Source organism: Otolemur garnettii, unplaced genomic scaffold (assembly GCF_000181295.1).
Source record: "Otolemur garnettii isolate 467f Iridium unplaced genomic scaffold, OtoGar3 scaffold00177, whole genome shotgun sequence".
Lineage (NCBI taxonomy): Eukaryota > Metazoa > Chordata > Mammalia > Primates > Galagidae > Otolemur > Otolemur garnettii.
Window position 1 is genome coordinate 221717 of NW_003852572.1, and position 22805 is coordinate 244521.

At 41.3% G+C, this 22805-nt stretch overlaps 1 protein-coding gene across 2 annotated transcripts in view; it reads left to right on the top strand.

Annotated features, from left to right (window-relative positions):
• Nucleotides 1-22805, top strand: part of KLHL2 (kelch like family member 2) — a 115915-nt gene that overhangs the window by 25597 nt on the left and 67513 nt on the right. Inside the window, exons 1-3 of one of the 2 annotated variants that reach the window (XM_023519473.1) lie at nucleotides 4559-4578; nucleotides 4920-5026; nucleotides 16994-17115. In XM_023519473.1, coding sequence (XP_023375241.1) covers nucleotides 4960-5026; nucleotides 16994-17115 — 189 coding nt within the window. In that variant the 5' untranslated portion in view covers nucleotides 4559-4578; nucleotides 4920-4959. Of the gene's footprint in view, nucleotides 1-4558; nucleotides 4579-4919; nucleotides 5027-16993; nucleotides 17116-22805 lie in introns of those variants that run through there. The other variant, XM_023519472.1, reaches the window with a different exon arrangement.

The following is a 22805-nucleotide window of genomic DNA, read 5'->3' on the forward strand; positions in this document are numbered from 1 at the left end:
AAAAAAAAAAAAGATGTGTACTTGTACATTTTAAGAGTATTGATAGGTTTTTCTAATGTTGGGAATTTATTCATTTTTATATCAAAATCAAAGGATATCCTGTAGTGTTCAAGAATGTTTCATTTATTTTCAAAGCAGTGTTTTTCTGAAACACCATGAAAGGACCACTTTCATGGTACTGTTTTCATTTAGGATATGGAATACCTTTCTTTTTCTGTGCCATTTGAGTTTCACATAAGGCCTAACTCCCAGTCTTCTTTCTCTCTTTAGATTTGAGCTCGGAAGCCACTCCCTTCAGAAGCTTTTCCATGACATTAGGCTTGGCCTCTCCTCTGTGTCACCAAGCTCCCCCTGCTTGCCCCATCTTAGTATCCGTGGGCACACTTTGTAATCACCTGTTTCTTTGTGTCTGTTACTCAGCTGTGAATTTCTTGCTGTTGTGGACATTACCATGTTCATTGTGGTGAGCTGACATAGTGCTGGGCACCCAGGGGTATCTGATGAATGAATGAATAAATGCAAATTTTGCCAAATAACAACTTTATTCCATTATTTTAAGGCCCTTTTCTCCTCTAGTTCATTTCCTCATTAGAATTCAAATAATAGGAACATAAACTCAGAAATTCAACATGTAAGACTTAGGATATGGGCTGCTAAAACAAGCTTCTTATTTTTATTGCCAGACTTTTCTTTCATAGCCCTCCCCTCCTCACCCATATATAGGTGAAATGCCTATATGCCTCTGGCCAAAAAAGCCGTTTGAGAGAGAGCAGTGAAAAAACTTTGTGCAGGCATACTTGTGAGAAACAGAGGCAGAATCCCATGTGGCTGGGTTAGTTGCAGGCCTAACATGACCAACGCTTTGGCTGGAATAGCATTTCCAGAGATGTCCAGACTGCGTTAAGGAATTAAGGTTGACTTCACAAGGCCAATAAAAAAGCCCTTTTGAAAACTGGCCAGATACCCATCAGTAACCTTTCCTGATCTGTGGTAAGTAACAAAGGTCACTTGCTGACAGATCTGGGAATGGAAATATGCTCGGGACCTCAAGAGAAGAGGAATCTAATGGCACAGATGAAACCTGGGCTTGTGAAAGGCTTTTGAGAAGTCCAGCTTGAAAATTCCTTATAAAAGGTTCTAGCAAAAACCCCTGACTTAAGGCCTACATGGGAGTAGAGGTTTGCACACAAATTCCTGTATGCCCGAGAAGTTTCTTTATGCCTTGTTTAAAGATCCAAAGTAACAGCCTCCAAACGGCAAGGCCAGCAAGGGCAGATATTCAATCTACCTTGTTCCTCCATAGCCTCAGGCATCATCAGATAAGAACAAAAAAGTAATGGTTAACAACAAGTTCTCCATTAAGTTATTTTAAATTGAGTAATGTTGATAGGGTTATGTCAAAAGGTGTATGTTGAGTGGATCATCGGAAGCTAACCGCGAGGTAGCCATATGATGTTTAAATGGATCCATGAGGCCATTGCTGCGTTGTGCTTATGTACAAAATTCCCTATAGAAACCAACTGCAAATAAAGTAATTCGCCATTTTGCCTGAGCGAGCAGATGGTCACCTCTATTTAAAACACAATTTCAATAAGCGTGCTTATTCTCCGCGACATCACTTTTCTGTGAGACCCTTATGGCAACACCCATAAGTCATTTAGCTTCTTGTAAGCATGCACATTTGAAAAGAAGTAAGGGCTGGATTCAACATAAGCACGCTAATCTACACTCACTGTGTATTCGCTGACACTCAATAAAAAAGTTGGTCAGAGCTTAGAATTCTGGTTTAAAATATTTGAACACTAAAACTAATTGTGTCCTTGATTTGTAATGTGTCCTTTAGGCTCCCTGTGTCCTAACTCAGGGTGTGGCTGCATAATATTTTGACAGCATTTTAACCTTACTCCTTAACTAGCATGAATTGGCAGGGCAGTAAGCTGAGCTTATGTAAGTGAAGCCTGCAGGTATCATGCTGGAGGGTCTGGATCAGTGGGCGATTGTAATTGAAACTGAATGTGATTAACTGTGATTCTGAGATGTTCAAGTGTAATTCCCCTTAGGTTCCATCTTGAAATTAGAACACTAGGAAGGATTAATGACAAAGAGAAAATAGGCATAAAGATGCACTTGACTCACATTGGAGTTGTGTCCTAGTCCATGGTCATGGCAGAGGAACCTGGAAGATCCTGTTGTGGAGAGACCAGGTGCACTCTGCCAACCCTCTCACCCCTCCTCCCTGATTCATCTCCTCCTTCACCCCCTCCCATCTCCCCCTCCCCCTTTCCCCTTTATCCCTTGCCCCTATCCCCCTCCTCCCTCTCCCCGTCCCTCTGCTCCCTCTTCCCTTCTCTCTTCCCTCTGTTCCTTCTTCCCCTCCCTCTCTCCCCTTTATCCCTTGTCCTCCTCTCCCCTGCCCACCTCTCCCCTCCCCTCCTCCATCTTCTTCCTCTGCCCCCGTCCCTCCTCCTCTCCTCCTCATGCCCCCTGTCCTCCTCATCCCCCCTCTCCTCCTTCTCCCCCTTGTCCCCCCCTCTTCCTTTCCTTCTCCTGTTCCTCCTCCTCCCCCCTCCTCCCTCTCCCCTTCTCCTTCTCCCCTTCTCACCCTCCTTCCTCTCCCCTCCTCCCCTGTTCCCTCTTCCCCTCCTCCCCTGTTCCCTCTTCCCCTCCCCCCTTTCTCCCTCACCTCCTCCCCTTTCCCTCACCCACTCCCCAGTCTTTGTGGCTCCCAGGTCCCCATAGTTCTTCTCTGGTTTCCTCCAGTCCAGTCGCTGTTCAGCAGCACTGACTGTTCTCCTTTTGTACTCCTAGTAACTCTTGTTTTCAGAGCTCAGCTTGAGGTCGGAAGCTGCAGGACACCTTTTCTGATCCCCAGTCGGGTTTCCCATAGCGTCTCTGACACGGGCTTTCCACTGTGTCTTATGACTGTGCTCTTGCAGTGCTCTGTTGAAAAAGTGAATAAGCTTTGATTTTTATAAAATATTCTGTAGCGGTAGAGCTAAAAACTCTATAATACAGGGCCCTTCATCAGCTATATATAGAACTTAACAATATAGTAGGTCAATAACAGATCATTGTTATTTATAATTCCTCTTCTCTGTTTTATTCAGCTTATTTGTAAAACTTTAACAAATGTTAAATCACAGCTTGAGGTGGGTTTTGTGCAATGGGTTAGAGGTTTTGGAGTCAGACTCTTGGCATCACCATTACTTGGGGGAATTTGAGCAGGTTATTCATCTTTAACAGTGGTTTCCCCAGCTATAAATTTTGGGGATAAAAATATCTACCTCGTAACAGTGTGGGAGGGACTAAGTGAAATAATGCGTGAAGGTGGAGCCCTTGCATGGTGGCCCCTTTCTGAAAACACCCTGGCTCTCCCCCTGGGTTATTTGTGGGCCCTTGCATTTCATAGAATTATGGAGGGGTTTGCATTCTCAGAGTAGACGGGTAGACTTTGTCAGTTCTCCACAGTGCTCTGGAGGAATTACAGATTACTGACATAGTGCTGCCTGGCTCTAATGTGAGCCCAGCGATGTCTCTTAACGTGCATCGTGCTTCCACACCAGCTAATCAGCCAGGCGGCCCTGGAAAGCTGTCATCACTGATGCTTTTTCTTCCACTGTCTCCTGAACTGGGGGGAGAACAGAGCCAGTAGGCTCTCCAGAAATTTTGGTATGAACATTGCAGGTTCATAAACTGTACAGAGAAATGGAAAACTTCAAGGACTTGGTTAAACTCATGTGAAAATACTGCTTATAAGCTACTAGAAAATGACAGACGTAGGCAGGCTGCCCTTGTGGGAAATGGGTGGAATAGTGGAGGCGGGGCTGGCTTGTGACCTCCGTGTATCACACACGTGCACATAAACTCAGCACTTGGGTGTTGGCCTGTGGAGAGGATGTTTGCTTTCCTCACACCTGCTTCAGTCCTTCGGGACGTGACTACCAGCAGGCAGGTTGGCCTTTGGCCCCTTCTTGCTTGTTCTGGAATGAGCATCAGCAAACTTTTTGTTTTTCCTGCTAATAAGCTATTATGTGACATTCTGAATTACCTGGAGAGTGCGATCTATCACTGTGCATTACATGTGAAAACTGCTTACCACATGTTTTTGAGTGAATTATAACAGATGTTTCAAAATTGGAGGTATAATTATGGTGGCCAAAAATGTTCTTATAAGCAGTATGTGTAATTGAATATAATTTTACTATTGCTCGATGTCCCAGGGTCATTTTAAGTATCTTCTAAATTTTGGGGGGTGGGCATATTTGGCTCAGTTTAGTTCTCTCCATGTGTTTTTCTTTATCTTGCTGTCAGACTGCCACCTGCTACTTCCTGTGACATTGCCCTTATCAGACTGCTCTCCTTTACAGCCCATTGGAGGTTTGCTTCTATGATTTCATTTAGGTCAAATCAGTGATCAAGCTCAGAAAGATTTCCATGTTCAACAAAGGCAAGTTTTTTTGTTTCTTTAGGACAGGGTCTCATCTCATTCTGTTGCTCAGGCTAGAGTGCAGTAGCATCAGCCTAGTTCACAGCAAGCTCAGACTCCTGGGCCAGCATCCCCAGTATTGGGGATTACAGGTGCCACCTACAAAGCTTGGCTCAGTTTTTTCTTTTATTTTTTTCCTTTTTTAAAGATAGGGTCTCACTCTTGCTCAGGCTGGTCTCAAACTCCTGAGCTCACAGGGGTGAGCCACCGTGGCCAGCCCCAAGGCAGGGTTCTGAGTGGGGGAGTGGTAGGCCTTTATCACAACTGTTTTTTGTGTACTTCATGTTTAGTGATTGTGTTCTCAAGGATGGCCATCTTCTAAATTAGTCTCAACTTCAGAAAAGTGGGCTTTGCTATAACGTTTTTACATGGAATGTTTAATATATTTATTTTTGGAATTATTTAAATTCTTTTCTGCTTGCTTTGTAAACAGTCAGAATTTGCTATGTGATGTCACCATCGTGGCAGAAGACATGGAAATCTCTGCTCACAGAGTAGTGCTCGCCGCCTGCAGTCCTTATTTTCACGCCATGTTTACAGGTATGGAATATTTAGTTATGGGCATAAAAAGCTTTTCTTTCAATGTTTTCTTTGTAGTTAACATTTTACTTTTATGAAATGAAGAATTACAATGGAAAGAAATACTCTTTGTCCCAAGTCCTGTGCATCTTTTCATTGTTGGTCAGTAAGCACATATGTGTTCACACTCTCAGTTTCATGCTTAGCATCCTCTGTCACATTTACATTTATGTATATGCGTGCCTGCCATTTGTATCAGCTGTTTGGCATTTTACTATTTTGGCAAAAAAAAAAAAAAAAAAAGTTTTCTTCACTATTTTACATTTTTTCCAAATGATTTTCGTATTTACTTTAGTCGTGTTTGTATTGAACAAAAAGATGTTTATTTAATGCCCTTTATTTAGAAATATAAGAAAATAGGGTGGTTTGTCCATAACCTTAGGTGATATTTTGGAAACTTAAAAATGCAGTAGAACCTCTGTAGTTGACCACCCAAGGGACAGTGGCAAACTGGTCAGCATAAGGAGCAAAGCCTGGGGTACCACTTTGTCCATGTGGTGCATGTCTGGTCTGTGAAAACTATGTCAAAGTGGGGAGGTGGTCAGTGTGGGGAGGTGGTTAGCTATGAAGGTTCTCCTGTATTTATAGAGAAAGATTTTGGAACTTCTGGAAAAGAGGTAATTTATGCCTGTCAACGCTTAAAGCCCTAAACCTCATTCTTTTTCTTTTTCAAATTTAAATATTAAATATTATAATGGAGAAATGAAGTTACTATCTGTTTTATCAATGAGCTTATACTCTTAGGGTATTGGTATTCCAAATAGAAAATAAAAACACAAATGTAATTATACTGAAAGGCAAAAATAGAAAGCTGTTCATACTTGAGCAACTGTTATGAATGTCCTGTGCCCAACATTTTGCTGAATACTGAGGAACACAGAGGCAGCGTGGGGCCTCCTGCCCCAGTTGTTGACAGTCGGGGAGGTGAGACACACTCTTTTTGCATAAGTGACAGTGTGGGGACACTAGTTACCCACAGTAGTGACACAGATGGCAGGAGCCGTGATGGACAGAAGGGGCTCTGGTGTTTTCTAAAACCTGGTGGATTAGAGGATTTACACAGATGGAGATCAGTGCAGAAGGCCATGTGCAGAGAATGGGCCGAGTGAAAACTGTGTGTGCCTTGGGAGTAGAGAGGACCCCAGAGTCCCCCTCACACTTCAGCCTTCTGCAGTCTTGATGTTTCTGAGCACAGTGATCAGGCCTGAAAGGAGACGAGCAGCTGGTTGTGAGCTGAGCTGATCTGGAAAGTCAGAACCAGTGAAATAAGACTAGTCAGAGTTTGATGTCTTGGGGTTTATTTCAGTCTCTTCGTTTATGTCTTATTTATTGCCCCTGGATGCTTTTCTAGACTTGTAAGAGAAGGATTTGATCTGGAAGATGTTGTCTTAATCAGGAATTCTTCTGGGCAGTGCTGTTAGGTCACAGTGCTATTGCCCATTCCTTGTTGTAATTATCAGACCTTTGGGATAATCAGTACTCACTGATCAAGTGAGTACTTGATCAGTCTGTGCTTTGGTTTTCCCATCCGGAATATGAGGATGATAATATGACTCCATTTCCTAGATTCTTGCAAATATTAAATGAGATAATATGTGTGGATTTCTTTTTTTTTCCCTTTCTTTCTTTCTTTTCTTTCTTTTCTTTCTTTTCTTTCTTTTCTTTCTTTCTTTCTCTTTCTCAGACAATCTCAGTCTGTAACCCAGGCTGGAGTACAGTGGGGTGATAATACTTTACTATAGGCTGGGTGTGGTGGCTCTCATGCCTGTGATCCTAGCACTCTGGGAGGGAAGGCTTGTCTGAGCTCAGGAGTTTGAGACCAGCCTGAGTAGGAGGGATACCCCATCTCTACTAAAAATAGCAAAGCTAGCTGGTCTTGTGGCATGTACCCGTAGCCCCAGCTACTCAGGAGGCTGTGGCAAGAGGATCGCTTGAGTCCAAGAGTGTGAGGTTGCTTTGAGCTATGATGCTGTGACACGTCAGAATGACAGTCTGTCTCAAAAAACAAAAAAAAAAAACTTTAACCTCCAATTCCTGGGCTCAAGTGATCCTCTCAATTCAGTCCTCTGAGGTGTGTACCATCATGCCAAACTAAGTTTTTAATTTTTATTATTATCTTTTATTAAATCAGAACTTTGTACATTGATGCATTTATGGGGTTCAGTGTACTGCTTTGATATACAATGTAAAATGCTTACATTGAACTAAGTAACACATCCATCACAATTATACTCATTTCTTAATAGTTTTAAAATGTACCATTGCATCATGCACATTAGGTGAGGTCCCCCCAAATGCCCTCCCTCCTCCCATATCCCCCCTTCTCTCCCGTCTCTCTCCTTTTCTCTTCTTCTTTCTGGACTATAGTTAGGTTTTGCCATTCATATGAGTGTGTAGGTGATTATATATCAATTTCATAGTAGTATTGAGTACATTGGATATTTTTTTTCATTCTTAAGATACTTTACTAAGAAGAATATGTTCCAGTTCCATCCAGGTAAACATAAAAGATGTAAAGTCTTAACCTTTTTTATGGCTGCATAGTATTCCATGGTGTACATATACCACAATTTGTTAATCCATTCATGGGTCAGTGGGCATTTGGGCTGTTTCCATGTCTTGGCTATTATGAATTGGGCTGCAGTAAACATTCTGGTGCAAATGTCTTTGTTGTAAAATGATTTTTGATCATCTGGGTGTATATACCTAGTAAAGGAATTGCAGACTCAAATGGTAGGTCTACTTTTAGTTCCTTGAGTATTCTCCAAACTTCTTTCGAAAAAGGCTGTATTAGCTTGCATTCCCACCAGCAGTGTAGAAGTGTTCCCTTCTCTCCGCATCCTCGCCAACGTCTGTAGTTTTGGGATTTTGTGATGTGGGCTAATCTTACTGGAGTTAGATGATATCTCAAAGTGGTTTTGATTTTCATTTCTCTGATGATTAAGGATGATGAGCATTTTTTTCATGTGTTTGTAGGCCATGTGCCTGTCTTCATCAGAGAAGTTTCTGTTCAAGTCTCTTGCCCACATAGAAATGGGGTTATTTGTTCTTTTCTTATTGATTAGTTTGAGTTCTCTGTAGATTCTAGTTATCAGACCTTTTTTGGAAGCATAACCTGCAAAAATCTTCTCCCATTCTGAAGGTTGTCTGTTGGTTTTACTTACTGTGCTCTTGGCTGTGCAAAAGCTTTTTAGTTTGATCAGATCCTAGTAATATATTTTTGGTGTTGGTTTAATTGCCTGGGGGTCGTCCTCATAAAATATTTTCCTAGACCAATTTCTTCAAGCGTTTTCCTTGCGCTCTCGTCTAGTATTTTTATAGTTTCATGTCTTAAGTTTAAATCTTTTATCCACTGAGAATCAATTTTTGTTAATGGTGAAATGTGTGGGTTCAGTTTCAGTTTTCTATAGGTCACCAGCCAGTTTACCCAGCACCATTTGTTAAATAGGAAGTCTTTACCCCACTGAAAAAAGTATATATGTGTGTGTGTGTGTGTGTGTATATATATATATATATATAAATTTTTTTTATTGCAGTTTTGGCCGGGGCCAGGCTTGAACCTGCCACCCCTGTTATATGGTGCTGGTGCCCTACTCCTTGAGGCACAGGCACCTCCCCTCCTTGAATATTTTTGATAGGCTTGTTGAATATCAAATGGTGATGAGTAGCTGGGTTCATCTCTTCGTTCTCTGTTCTTTTCCATAAATATACTGCTCTGTTTTTGTGCCAGTCCCATGCTGTTTTGATCACTATAGATTTATAGTATAGCCTGAAGTCTGGTAACATGATACCTCTTGATTTGTTCTTGTTTCTGAGCAACGTATTTGCTATTCAAGGTTTTTTCTGATTCCACATGAAACTAAGTACTATTTTTTCCAGTTCTTTAAAGTATGACATTGGTGCTTTAATAGCGATGCGTTAAATCTCTAGATTGCTTTGGGTAGTATGGACATTTTAACAATGTTGATTCTTCCCAGCCATGAGCATGGTATGTTTTTCCATTTGTTAACATCTTCAGCCCATTTCTTTTCTCAGAGTTTCATAGTTATCTTTATAGAGATCTTTCATGTCCTTTGTTAGGTAAATTCCCAGATACTTCATCTTCTTTGGCACTATTGTAAAAGGAATAGTGACTATATTTTCAGCTTGACTGTTGTTTGCATATATAAAAGCTACTGAATTTTTAGTATTGATTTTGTATCCTGAGATGCTGCTGTATTTCTTGGTCACTTCTAAGAGTTGAGTTCCTGGGATTTTCCAGGTATAGGATCATATCATCAGCAAAGAGTAAGTTTGATCTCCTCTGACCCTATTTGGATGCCCTTGATCCCCTTCTCTTGCCTGATTGTGATGGCTAAGACTTCCATTACTGTGTCAAATAGCAGTGGAGACAGTTGGCATCCTTGCCTCATTCCTGATCTGAGTGGAAATGTTTCCAGTTTTACAACATTCAATATGATATTGGCTGTGGGTTTGCTGCAGACGGCCTCTATCAGTTTAAGAAATGTCCCTTCTATGCCTATTTTCTTAAGTGTTCTGATCATGAAAGGATGCTGGAGATTATCAAAGGCTTTTTCTGTGTCAGTTGAGAGACTCATGTAGTCTTTGTTTTTTTATTGATGTACTGTATTACATTTATAGATTTGTGTATGTTGAACCAACCATGTAACCCAACCCAAGTTGGAATAAAACCAACTTGATCATGGTGTATAATTTTTTTGATGTGCTGTTTGTTTGCTAAGATCTTATTGGATATTTTTGCATTAAATTTTTTTGTAGAAGTGGATGTTGCTATTGCCCAAGCTGGTCTTGAACTCCTGGCCTCCCAGTGTGAGCCACTGGATCTGGCAGTTTCATGTTGTTGTGTTTTTATAGATGTTTTATTTTCTACAGTGTACCAGAAGTATAGTAATTAACTTAGACCTATAAGATCAAGGTTAGTTCTTTTTCCCTCAAAAGACTTTGGAGGTTGGCTGGGCAATAGCGGCTCACACGTGTTATCCTAGCACTTCGGGAGGAAAGCGGGGAGGATCCCTATAAATAAGCTAGGAGATTGAGACCAGCCTGAGCAAGTATGAGACTATCTCTACAAAAATAGAAAAATTAGCTGGTTGTGGTGCATACTTGTAATCCCAGCTATTTGGGAGGCTGATGCAAGAGGATCGCTTGAACCCAGGAGTTTGAAGTTGCTAAGCTATGACACCAGCGGCACTCTACCTGGGGAGACTCAGTTTCCAAACTACTTTAGCCTTAGACAGCCAGAGAGATGGATGCTAGATGGAGATGGGAAACTTACTGTGTCTTTAACTTGCTTTTCTATTTACTGTATGATTGAAACTACATTTCAGTTTCCCTTTTTGTCTATTGGTTCTTTATTCTCCGTGCTTTAGCTGACATGCAGTTTGTGAGTATGTGAGCTTTACCAAATAAAGGGAATGAGGTTCTGAAGACATTCTGATTCTGTAAGTGTCCTCTGGATTTCAGGTAACTGGTAGGTGGGTAATTATTGCAGTTCCCCTGGTTTCTGCCTGAAAATATGCCTTTTATGTGCTGCCAAATTTTAGATTGCTCTTTGCTAAGGTAGATGCAAATAAGAACACTGTTAATTTCTGGCACATATAAAGCATGAATGAGTATCTACATTGTGTTTCTATAACTTTACTGAGGCATATTTTATGTATCATACAATTTACCCATTTCAAGTATACAGTTCAATAATTTTTAGTAAAATTACTGATTGGTGTGGCCATCACTGTGAATCAGTTTTAGAACATTTTTATTCCCACCCCCTGTTATGGTGGCCCATCCATGCCCTTGTGTATTTCAAAGGGAAGTCTGTTCCTTTCATCACTAGACAGCATTCCATCGTGTGCACATGCTGTGTTGGGACCATCCCCTCGCCATGGACGAGTATGTGCGTTGTTTCACTTGTTGGCTGTCATGTGTGGTACTGTTCTGAAGACTCATGTCTAATTCTTGTGTAAGACACACATTTCCATTTTTCTTGGGAGTAGAATTGCTGGGTCACATTGTAAATTTATATTTAACTTTTTAGAAAACTGCTAAGCTATTTTCCAAAGTGATTGTACAGTTTCACATTCCCAGCAGTAGTTCTCTAGGTCCTTGCAGCACAGTTACTGTCTGCTTCTTGTTGTATTTCTGCCATTCTCATGAGTGTGAAGTGGCATCTCACTATTGTTTTAATTTGCACTTCCCTAACGACTGATGATGTTACAAATCTTTTCATGTATTTATTGTTTAGACTAACTATATAGTTCCTTTTTTTTTTTTTCAGACAAAGCCTTAAGCTGTTGCCCTGGGTAGAGTGCTGTGGCATCATAGCTCACAGCAACCTCCAACTCCTGGGTTCAAGCGAGTCTCCTGCCTCAGCCTCCCAAGTAGCTGGGACCACAGGCGCCCGCCACAACACCTGGCTATTTTTTTTTTGGTTGTAGCCATCGTTGTTTGGCGGGTTTGGGCTGGATTCGAACCCGCCAGCTCAGGTGTATGTGGCTGGCGCCTTAGCCGGTTGAGCCACAGGCGCTGAGTCAACTATATAGTTCTTAAGAAATAGATGCTATTTGCCTTTCTGGTAATCTTTGTACCTTTTTTTCCCCTATTTTTGAATCCACTTGTATAGTCAACAACTTGGCAGAGATTAGGTAAAGAATATGCAGAGATTGGGTCTAGGTAATTTAGTGTGTGTTTATTTATTTAAATATTTGTGATTACGTAAGCCTATTATTTGTGTTTTTGAAGGTCTGAAGCCCTGTTAAGCTATTTGGTAAAAATTATAGTAAATCCAGCAAGTAGCCATTGGATGGTTTCATCCCATCAGATGCCACGTGTGCTTCTGTTTGCCTGCTCAGTGACAGGGCGTTACCCTGCTCTTATTTTGTTTCCTCTGACCAACACAGTAGGAAATGGAGAATATGCAGATATTCTTTGTTGGCTTATTTTTAATCTCCTGTAAACTATAGGTGGAGTTTTCATTCAAATTATTACACCTAAAAAGAATTCTGTTACTAGTGCTAGTTCTAAGTACTTGAGTAGAGAGGGAGATGAGGAGTAATTCTGAGATGTAGTCAGAGGTGTTTGTTGTTTGTTTGTCTTTTTTGAGACAGAGTCTCAAGCTGTCACCCTGGGTAGAGTCATAGCTCACAGCAACCTCAAGCTTTTGTGCTCACGTGATCCTCTTGCCTCAGTTTTTCTATTTTTAGTAGAGACAGAGTCTCGCTATTGCTGGTCTCAAACTCCTGAGTTGAAGCAGTTCGCCTGCCTGGCTTCTCAGAGTGCTGGGATTACAGGCGTGAGCCGCTGCACCCGGCCTGGTCACAGTTTTTTGCTCTGTGAAGTACGGGCCTATTTAGAGTGAGGCCAGGTTGTGATATTTAAGGAAGAACACATCAAAATGGTTCTTGTGTTTTCAGATTACTTGTTTGATCCAAAGGTGGCATTTAAAAACTTCTTTAACAGATACATTGAAATTTATTTGGTGGCACAGGCTAATATTTGTGAAATCTAGTTGGAAATGCTGAATTTGTATTTTTAGCCTTTTTGATGTGCTTTTTAATGATTTCTTTTGTTATATTGACCATGATTCAGTAAGTTAAATTAGAATAGGAAAAGACAGATTATTATTTGAATGAAGAAGTGAGATTTTTAAAAAGTTATACGCATGGTTATGTTCATGTAAGATTCATGCTTTCAGGAATATTTGTCAAGCATCTTCTTGTGTTGGACATTGTCCTGGGTTTTGGGACCATAGCGATGGGCAAAACAGACAAGGGTCCCTATCCTCAAGATTCTAGTTGGGGGAAAAAGAGATTCGACAGTAATTAAAAACATAAAGAAAAGATGGAGTAATTTCTGCTATCAGTGACTGGTGTGAAGTAAATTAAACAGGGCATTGCACATGTAGAATGTCAGTTACAATGCCGTGGGCTGCATGTAGCAGAAAATTCCAGACTTACGTTAAATAGTAAGAAAGTAGGCTGGGCACCAGGCGTGACTGGACCTGCAGCTCAAGAATTTCACCTGGAACCTGCTTCCTGCTCTCTGTCTATCCTGATTTGCTCAATAAAAATAGTATCCTAAGGTTAGTTCCCCTCAGAAGGCAAGATGCCTGCAGGAGTGGAGCCAGCATCCTGAGGAAGGAGGAGGACTCCTTTCCTTTCCATTCCCTTCCTTCTCTTGTCCTCCCTCCCTTCCTCCCTTTCTCTCTCTTCCTCCTCTCCCCTCCCCTCTTTCCTTCCCATCTCCTCTATCCTTCCCTCCCTTCCCTTCCCCTCCATCCTTCCCTCCTCCTTTCTTTCTTTTTTTAAATTTCTCTATTAGGAATTGGAAAACCTTTCCCAGAAGTTACCCAAACCAGAGCAAAACTGGCAGGGCAGTGCAGTTATGATGTTTGCCTCAGATTAGCTATAGACCTAGGGTCACGTAGTGTGATTACCATCGAGGGTGGCTGAGGCACGTCCAGGTCATCTGCCAGGCTAGGAATGCCTGTGTGTCCCCAGCTGCTTTGTTACCCAAGACTAATAAAGAGCAACAAAGGGCAGTGATAACCGTCGTGGGTGACGAGTGGGCTTTGAGAAGTAATGCAGTGAGGTTTGCTCACTAGATGTAGCTATAAATTTGTCCTTCAGTCATTCCTTTCTCAGGATTCTAGCATAGTCAGAGCTTCCATATTACACTTTCATATTTTTTCAAATATTTTTATGTGCCAAACAGTAAGTTGGAACCATAGAATTTTTGAACGAAGCACATCTTAGGATTTATCTTCTTAAACCTGCTCACCATTCGTTTGTCCGTGTTCAGAACAGATGGATGAAATTGCCTGTCTGAGCCAGGCTTCAGGAGTCCTGATTTTAGACCCTTGAAGTTAAAATGATTTTAGGCATATATATTCTTATGCCTTTAAAATTTGGAGGACTTCATTTTTTTTCTCAAACAGAAAAGGAAGCTGATGCAGTATTTGGATGTATTACTAGGTGTTTAGACAGAAACGCTTTATGCTGGAATAGCCATGTTCAAGAGTAATTTAAATGTTATTTATTATGTTACATAAAATACTGTATTTTAAATTGGTACTTTTACTTTGTTTGCTTTTAATTCATCCCATCACTCATTCTTCTACACCGTCCTTACTGGGAATCTGTACACCAGGTGGTATAGGATAGACACCTCACTCACCGGAGGTGCTGGAGTTCAGGTAGCAAGAACTAGGTGAAGAGTGGATTACAACAGTGGATTTGTACGAGGCGTTCAGCTGTACAGAGGGTGAGAGTCTCACAGGGCCTTGGGCCACTGGCAGATAAGGCTGCCTGTGAATCTTAAAGAGTGTGCGGAGGTGAGCCTGGCAAGTGTGGGGTGGGGAGAAAAAGAGGATAGAGTTCAACAAAGGCATTGAGGTGAAAGATTGCATGGTGTCTGTGTGAAACTACAGATCATTTCTTATTAGTGTATTTTAGGTTTAGACGTGGGGGCCGGAACGTGGAAGGGGTTTGTTCGCTTGGACTGGCAGAGACTGAAGGGTTTTGAACTCCATGGTCTGAAGTGTGGAGTCAGTACAGGGGTAGGAAAGGAACAAGGAGGCTGCCACAGTGGTGGTGGCAGAGATGATGGGACATGCAGTGGCTCAGGGCAGAAGGAGTGGCTGGGAGGTGAGAGGTCTGATTTGAGACCTATCTAAGGTGAATTTTGCAGGTTTTGGTGAACTGTGGGACTCTGGGTAAGGAAATAGGAGTGTTAAGGATGACTGTCACTTAGCTGCATGGGTGTCCCTAGTGTGGCTTCAGTGTTGTGATACAGCTTCAGAATTATATGATAAAACATACAAGCCAGAGACTGTAATCTTTAGACAGGCCATGTAAACTTACAAATGGTACAGGATAAGCTACGTACCGTGTCATTGGATGGCTTTTTAAAAATGCCTTATCAAACATAAATCTCACAAAGCCATACTGTTTAAAGATTTCCTTTATAAACACAGCAAAGGGCAATAACTAAGGTAATATGTAAAAACTGGAGTTAGATGTAATAGCTTTTGTAATTCTTTTTAGTGTGCTCTTTGCTTCATAAATAGCTATTAGAATTTTAAAACTGTCAATGCAGTTGGTAGCAAAGTTTTTGTTACTGTTTTTGTGAATTAACATGCAAAAATTAAAATACTTTAAACAGTACGTAATTGCAATAGAATCTGTTGGAAGCAAGTACAGTTTTCTGGGAATTGATATTAATCTTAAAAATGACATAAGGAATATGTGAATTAGCAAAGTGCACATTGTAGCAATGGCAGAGGATTGTTAATCTTTCAGTCACATGGGTAAGTTAAGGTTGGGCTTGGTAAGCTAACTTGCTAGCTTTGTCAAGCTAAGTCTCACCTGAGTCTAAGTGCTAGGGATATGACTTTGTGACGTGTGGTGCCAGACCCTTCAGGGCTGTGGATGTCACAGTGGCCCTGCAGAGGAATTAGATGTGGGGCCTTTTGTCCAAAGTCCAAGTGGGAATCATGAGAGTGTCTTAACTTTTGGCACAAAAGAGCTTTTACTTTAGATTATACAACTATCCCTAAGGTCTAGAAAGGGTAGGAGAGAGAAAGACTCATTTTTGCATATTTCTCAACCCTCCTTTTTTTCTCTTTTCTTTCCCCCTTCTTCCTGCTTTATAGGCATATGTGTATTTTTCTTTTAACTCTCCTCTTTCTCTGATAATAAAAATGGATGTTTTTCCCTTTGGGGAGTAGCATGGGTACTCCCCTGCTTTTTTTGAGTTTTTGAGGTATTTTAGCTCTGAGGTGAACAGCTTCTTTATAAGACCTTGTCAGAGCTAATCCCCAGGAAAGCACACAGTTAAATGTACATCGCTATTATCATTTCCTCCTAGGGTTTGTGTTTGCAAAGGGATTTTGAATAATCATGACTTCCCGTAAGCATTTCTGATAGTTCATGATCACTGATAGTGCACTACGTCTGAAAGAGAAAAGAGCTTACACCTTCAGGCCGTTGTGTTATTTTTTAACAGGAGATGCTGGATTAAGGGGAACGTAATGGATGGTGACATTGCTTTCATGGCTCTTTTATTTTAAAAATCTAGTGAATTCTAGAACCAAACCTTTTTCCTAAGGGTGTTCATAGCACTCAACATTATTCTTGGGCTGCTCTTTTAGTTTTTAGCTGCCCCCACCCCCCGATTATTTGTGTGTCTTCATATTTGAGGTCTTTTATGTTGTCCACACACAGGTGCTCAGACATGCCTCTTTCTACTTCCTCTAAGTCCCCTTGGTTTCGGAGCCATCCCTTCCCTGCTCTGCTTCCCTGTTTCTTTCTACGAGTGGGCTTTAGAAGGGTGGTCTTATACTGGTACGGCAGGTGGTGATACAGGGGACCTGGCTTTGGTAGTGAGTGCTGGTATGGAAATGGCTTCAGGATGAAGTTGCCACACATGACAGACAGGATCGTGGGCTGGGCTAGGAGATCTTAGCCGCAGTCTTTGCCTTGTCTAACCCTAGTCTGACCCTGTCTCCCTCAGCATTGCGTGCTGTTTGTTTGCTGTGGGAGGGCTGGCACTCACCCAGTAGGTCTTTGTCAGCGGGTATTAACCAAAGACAGTGATCTGTCACTCTCCTGAGCATAACACGTAATCTGTAAAGAGAGTAAACTGCTCTGAGTCTTGATCCTGCAGCTGGACATGGGCTGTGCATTGCTGCCACATGACTTTCAGGTACGGGTGGGTAACATAGCATGCTCTGTGATTTGCTCAGGTGAGCTTTCATGAGAGGTAGGGGAGTGTTTTGGGACTGCACATGTATGTGGTTGGTCAAGCTGCCTGCTAGGCACAGAGAGCAGCTGACCACTCGGGCAGTCCATCTTGCATTGGTATTTTCACAGCGGTGTCTTCCTGTGACATCATTCTTGTTTGTGTTTTTAGGGGAGATGAGTGAGAGCCGAGCAAAGAGAGTTCGAATAAAAGAGGTAGATGGCTGGACCCTGAGGATGCTAATCGATTATGTTTACACTGCAGAGATCCAGGTTACAGAAGAAAATGTACAGGTAAGAGTGGACACTTCACACCGTTCAGCTCTTCATGCAGGCAGCTTTAAATCAGAAAAGCAGACCTGGCTGGGTGCAGTGGCTCACGCCTGTAATCCTCCCTCCTAGCACTTTGTAAGACTGAGGTGGGAGAATTGCTGAGGCCAGGAGTACAAGAGCAGATCGAACTGCAATATAGCGAGACCCTGTCTCCTTTTAAAAAAAAAAAAAAAAAAAAGAAAGAAAGAAAAAGAAGGAAAGCAAACCCACGCCATGTACATTTTGTACCAGAGTAATAGGAGTCATTATTAAAATTGTATTTCTAAAGGATGTTGGGAGTGATTACATCTTTTTAATAATGTTTTTGATTTCAGTATCTTTTATATTCTCAGAGTTGGAAAATACAAATCTTTCAGTTCCCTGAATGATGGTTGTTCTTTTGTGAAAACACTGTCATATGCATTTATAATATGATTGATACTGCCCACAATTTTTCTTTATTTCTTTGAAGTGTAAAGTCTACAAAGGATGTTTTTGACTATTAATAGCCTTTATTTCTTTTACTATTTCAGTATCTTCTTTATGTGATTCTAGAATTTAGCTGAAAGTTGACATTGCATCTTTCTTTTTTTTTTTGGCCAGGGCCGGGTTTGAACCAACCACCTCCGGCATATGGGACAGGCACCTTACCCTTTAGAACCACAGGCGCTACCCTGTATCTTTCTTAATTTCTATACAAAAATAAATGTTCTATATATGTTACATAAATGTTTAAATAGTACAGCTGGATGTGAAGTATCAAGGGATGCTTCTCTTTGAACCTGCTGCCCGCCCCACACATGGACCCATCTTCTGCACAGGGTAGCTCCTGTCATTTGTGAGTTTGGGTCCATTCAGACCATTTTCCATGCATTCATTTCCTCTCCCTCTTTCTTTCTCTCTTACAGACATAGTTTTCTTTACTAAGTATATTGATGCCCTACTTTTCTGCAGCTAGCTGTTTTCACTGAACAAAGTGTCTTAGAGGTCTTTATTAATATTAAAATATGTGGCCTGGTGCATTTGGTGGCATGGTACTCTGCTGTGTCAGTTAGGATGGATGATTTTTTTTACCTTTACAAAAATGATACAGTGAATGGATGCTTTTGTATTTTCATCCAAAAATTTCATAAGATAGATTCCTGAAAATGGAATTAGTGGATCAGAGAGTATAAGCATATTTTAATCTTTTGATAGTGATGCCAAATTGCCATCTAAAAATCTGTATTTATTTATATTCCTTCTAACAGGGACACTGTGTTTTGAGGACAATAAAAAGAACTAGGACTAAATTCTTCAGAAATGATATTTATATTCTACTTGCATGAACAGGAAATTGTGGTTTCAGTCTTTAATTAATTAATTTTTTTTTTTTGAGACAGAGTCTCACTATGCCACCCTCGGTAGAGTGCCATGGTGTCACAGCTCACAGCAACCCCCAATTCCTGGGCTTAGGTGATTCTCTTGCCTCAGCCTCCCAAGTAGCTGGGACTTCAGGCGCCCACCACAACCTCCTGGCTATTTTTTTGGTTGTAGTTGTCATTGTTGTTTGGCAGGCCCTAGCTGGGTTCGAACCTGCCTGCTTCAGTATATGTGGCTGGCGCATTAGCTGCTGAGCTACAGGGACCAAGCCTCTTTAATTTGTTTTAACTAGTGTGCTGCAAAATGTTTGAAAGTGGAGACGGAAGTCTGCACCTTAACTTGTTAAGACATGCTGTCAGTTGTTAAGTGTGAAGTATTGGGAGGGAGAAGGCTTTCTGCTGATCTTTGCCAGACAGCTTCGTTAGCCCTTGCTGTTTATGAGGTAAGGCATTTTAAAGACCTTGGTGGATACTGGTTGTGTTTGAAGTGTGGATGTTCCTGTTGGATGGATACTATTTAGCAGGGAAGGAAGTGTTTGCATGTGTCCTGAGATCACAGCACCAACATGCCATCTCATTCTGGTCTTTTCTGTAACTTAAACTACTTGCTAGATTCTGGAGCGTTGTTTTCAATAAGAACTTATATTGGTTTCTTTTTTATTTTTATTTATTTTAATATAGGGCTTCATTGTGCCCATCTCTGACCTTCAGCAAATGATTTATTGATTTCATTGATTCACATAATGGGCTGCACAGGGAGACGGTGTTTTGAGCCTGAGACTAAACTCCGCGAGACCAACCCCAAAGGCTTGCTCTTTGTGGTAGTTCTTGTGAGGGGAACATTGGCCTAGTAGGAAATAGCGGGATGCCTCTCATGTTTCTTTTAATAACTATCATGTTCCAGTCCCACAATATTAGTCATCACAGCCTTTCAGAAGACCTCCTGCTATGCGGGTCCGCCTTTTGTGACATCACTTTAGCTCTTAGCGTATGCAGGAATATGTCCTGGGAGGTGCTTTTGGCAGCTTATTAGATGTTTAGCATTTTCCCCATAAGAAGGGGAGAGATGTCTGTTCAGCATGGTATCCTGGTATGTAAAGTTTTGTATTTCTTTTTTTTCTCTTTTTTTTTTTTTTTTTTTGAGATAAGTCTCACTATGTTGTCCTTGGTAGAGTGCTGTGGTGTCAAAGCTCACAGCAACCTCCAACTCTTGGGCTTAAACCATTCTCTTGCCTCAGCCTCCCAAGTAGCTGGGACTATAGGTGCCCACCACAACACCCGGCTATTTTTTGTTGCAGTTGTCTTTGTTGTTTTAGCTGTCCTGGGCCGGGTTTGAACCCACCAGCCTTGGTGTATGTGGCTGGCGCCATAACCACTATGCTACAGGCACTAAGCCTAAAACTTTGTATTTCATTGAGAACTACTTATTTTGGAAAAGGTAGTTTAGAAATAAAATCAATTAAAATAACCTCCCTTTCCATAACAAATATTTTCCAATGAAATATAAAATAAGGCTTTACATACCAAGATCTACCAAAACATTCCCTCCTCTGTTCTGTATATATGTTCTGTGTGTCCAGCTTCTCTCCTAAAGTACTCTCCACCTTGGGGGAAAGAGCAGTGCAGCAGAGGTGTGTGGTGGTGTCAGCGCTGCTCTGAGGTTTCAAGAGCTACTAGCGGGAGCCCCACTCTGAGTGTGCTGCCCCACAGTGCTGAGACAGGGGAAGGAGCTTCCTGTAATTCCCATGTTTATTGTTGTTGATATGTTCAGATTACTTAATTTTACTTAATTTACTTAAAATCAAATCTTGTGCCAGGTGACCTCTTTAGTAGGTTTCTGTTTTAGCAATAAAATATAATATTGGAGTAGCAGAAATCCCTGGGATTGCATGTTGCAATGTAAAATTGTAGCACTATAGAATGCTGAGGTCCAGCTGACTTAGGGTCAGACACAGAGCAGGACCATAACTCTGGTTATTTATGGTCTCTTCTTTGACATCATATGGTCTCTTGCACAATTTTAAAACAATACAATGGCTGTTTGAAGTGAAGGTTGTTAACTTAGAGTTAGGGACTAAGTAATTTGAAAAATGAACTCCAAAGAAGGAGCAATTGTTACTTCATTTTTTAAGCAATAGAGCTTTAATTCTCAGCTATTTCAGGTTTCCCAGATTTGTGTCTGTAGTGTGCTTTGCTGCTTTTTTTTTTTTTGTTGTTGTTGTTATTGTTGTTCAGGTTTTTAAACTTTGGCTTTTGTTTGGGTATTTGGTTTTATTTATGGCAAAGTTGGAAGATATTTTGAGCTGAATGAATTTAGTTATTTATTATTTTAAAGAGAGATCAGAGGAGAACCATATTTTACTATGACCATTCTTTTAATTTAACTTTTTAGTTGCTGTTGAGTGAATTAAAATTTAACTTGTGTCTGGAGTTTCTAAGCAAACTTCATGAGCTGTATAAATGTGGGAAATAGAGAAAATACAGCCAAAGCAGATGTGATGTGGGCTTGTAAACCTTCTAGGGCCATGGACACCTTTGGGAATCTGACTGAAAACCTGTATGAGAAAAGGCCATGAGCATGTGCACAGTTCTGTGTGCATTCCAGAGAGCCATGGCCTTGCTGCTGCTGCCTCACTGTTGGGAAGAGTGGGCTATAGAAATAAAAGCATACATTTAAATGTCTTTAGATGTGGACATGTAAATATAAGGATGTGCATATAAAGGGCTTTTTCCACGAGTGTGTCTTTGGCTTTGTGCTGAGCAGTTTACGTGCGTCTCATTGGGTGTTTCCACCTTACACTCATGTAAGACAGTCACCCCTTTTTGTGACTGTGGAAATAGGCTCAAGAGGGTTAAATGATTTGCTCAAAATCACAGAGCAGCTATTTTTGTTTTAATTTATTTTAATTTCAGAATGTTACGATGTATACATGGTTTGGTCACATAATTTACTTTTGTACATTTTAAATCAAAAGTTAGACATGTCCCTTCACCTAGAGTGTTCAGTGTACCAGTGAAGTGAGTTAACACCCCCCACCCCCCACCTACATGGTCCCCTGGAGTTTGACTTCCACACGTGCAACACAGTGTTGATAGGCCAGTGTTGGGTGCACGTGGTGGGGTCTTTCTAGTCCTGCCACACTTAGAGTGGTTTCCAATTCCTTCCCAGCTGCTATGAAAGATACTCTTTCAATCACCAGTTGTTTGCGTGTGTGGCTGAGTAGTACTCCATGGTGCACATACACAACATTTTAATTTAATCCACTTATGTATTGACAGGTGCTTGTGTTGTTTCCTCTTTTCTTTTCTTTCTTTCTTTCTTTCTTTTTTTTTTTTTTTTCTGAGACAGCCCAGCTCATGGCAACCCTCAAACTCCTTCGCTCAAGCGATTTCCCTCATCCAAGCCTCCAAAGTATTTGAGACTTCGGTGTGTGCCACCAAGCCCAGCTAATTTTTTCTGTTTTTAGTGGAGTTGGGGTCTTGGTCTTGCTCAGGCTGGTCTCCAACTCCTGAGCTCAGGTGATCCTCCTGCTTCGGCCTCCAGAGTACTGGGATCACAGGTGTGAGCCATTCTGCCTGGCCATAGCTGTTTCCATATCTTAGTGATTGTGAATTACGTTGTTATAGACATTTGAGTGCAAGTATAGTTTTGATAACCATGACCTTTTTTCCTTTGGGTATATACTCAGCAGTGGGATTGCTGGATCAGATGGTAGGTCTACTTCCATTTCTATGAGGCATCTCCATGCTACTTTTTTTTTTTTTTTAAAGACAGAGTCTCACTTTGCTGCCCTTGGTGGAGTGCTATGGCATCACCACTCACAGCAACTTTAAACCCTTGGGCTCAAGTGATCCTTCTGCCTCAGCCTCCTGAATGGCTGGGACTACAGGCACCTGCCACAATGCCTGGCTATTTTTAGAGATGGGATTTTGCTCTTGCTCAGGCTGGTCTCAAACTTGTGAGCTCAAGCAATCTGTCTTCCTCAGCCTCCCAGAGTGCTGTGATCACAGGCATGGGCTACCCTGCCTGGCCTCGTACTACTTTCTATAGAGGTTGTACTGGTTCACAGTCTCACTAACAGTGTAGTAAGTGTTCCTTTCTCTCCCTTGTTTTGGAACTTTTTGATAAGAGCCATTCTCACTGGAGTTTAGTGATGCCTCTTTGTGGTTTTGATCCACATTTCTGATGGTTAGAGATGGTGAGTGTTTCTCAGGTGTTGTTGGCTTTTAGACCATCTTCCTTTGGAAAGTCTCTGTTCATGTCTTCTGTCCACTTTGTAATGGGGTTGTCTGACTCTTTCTTTGTGGATT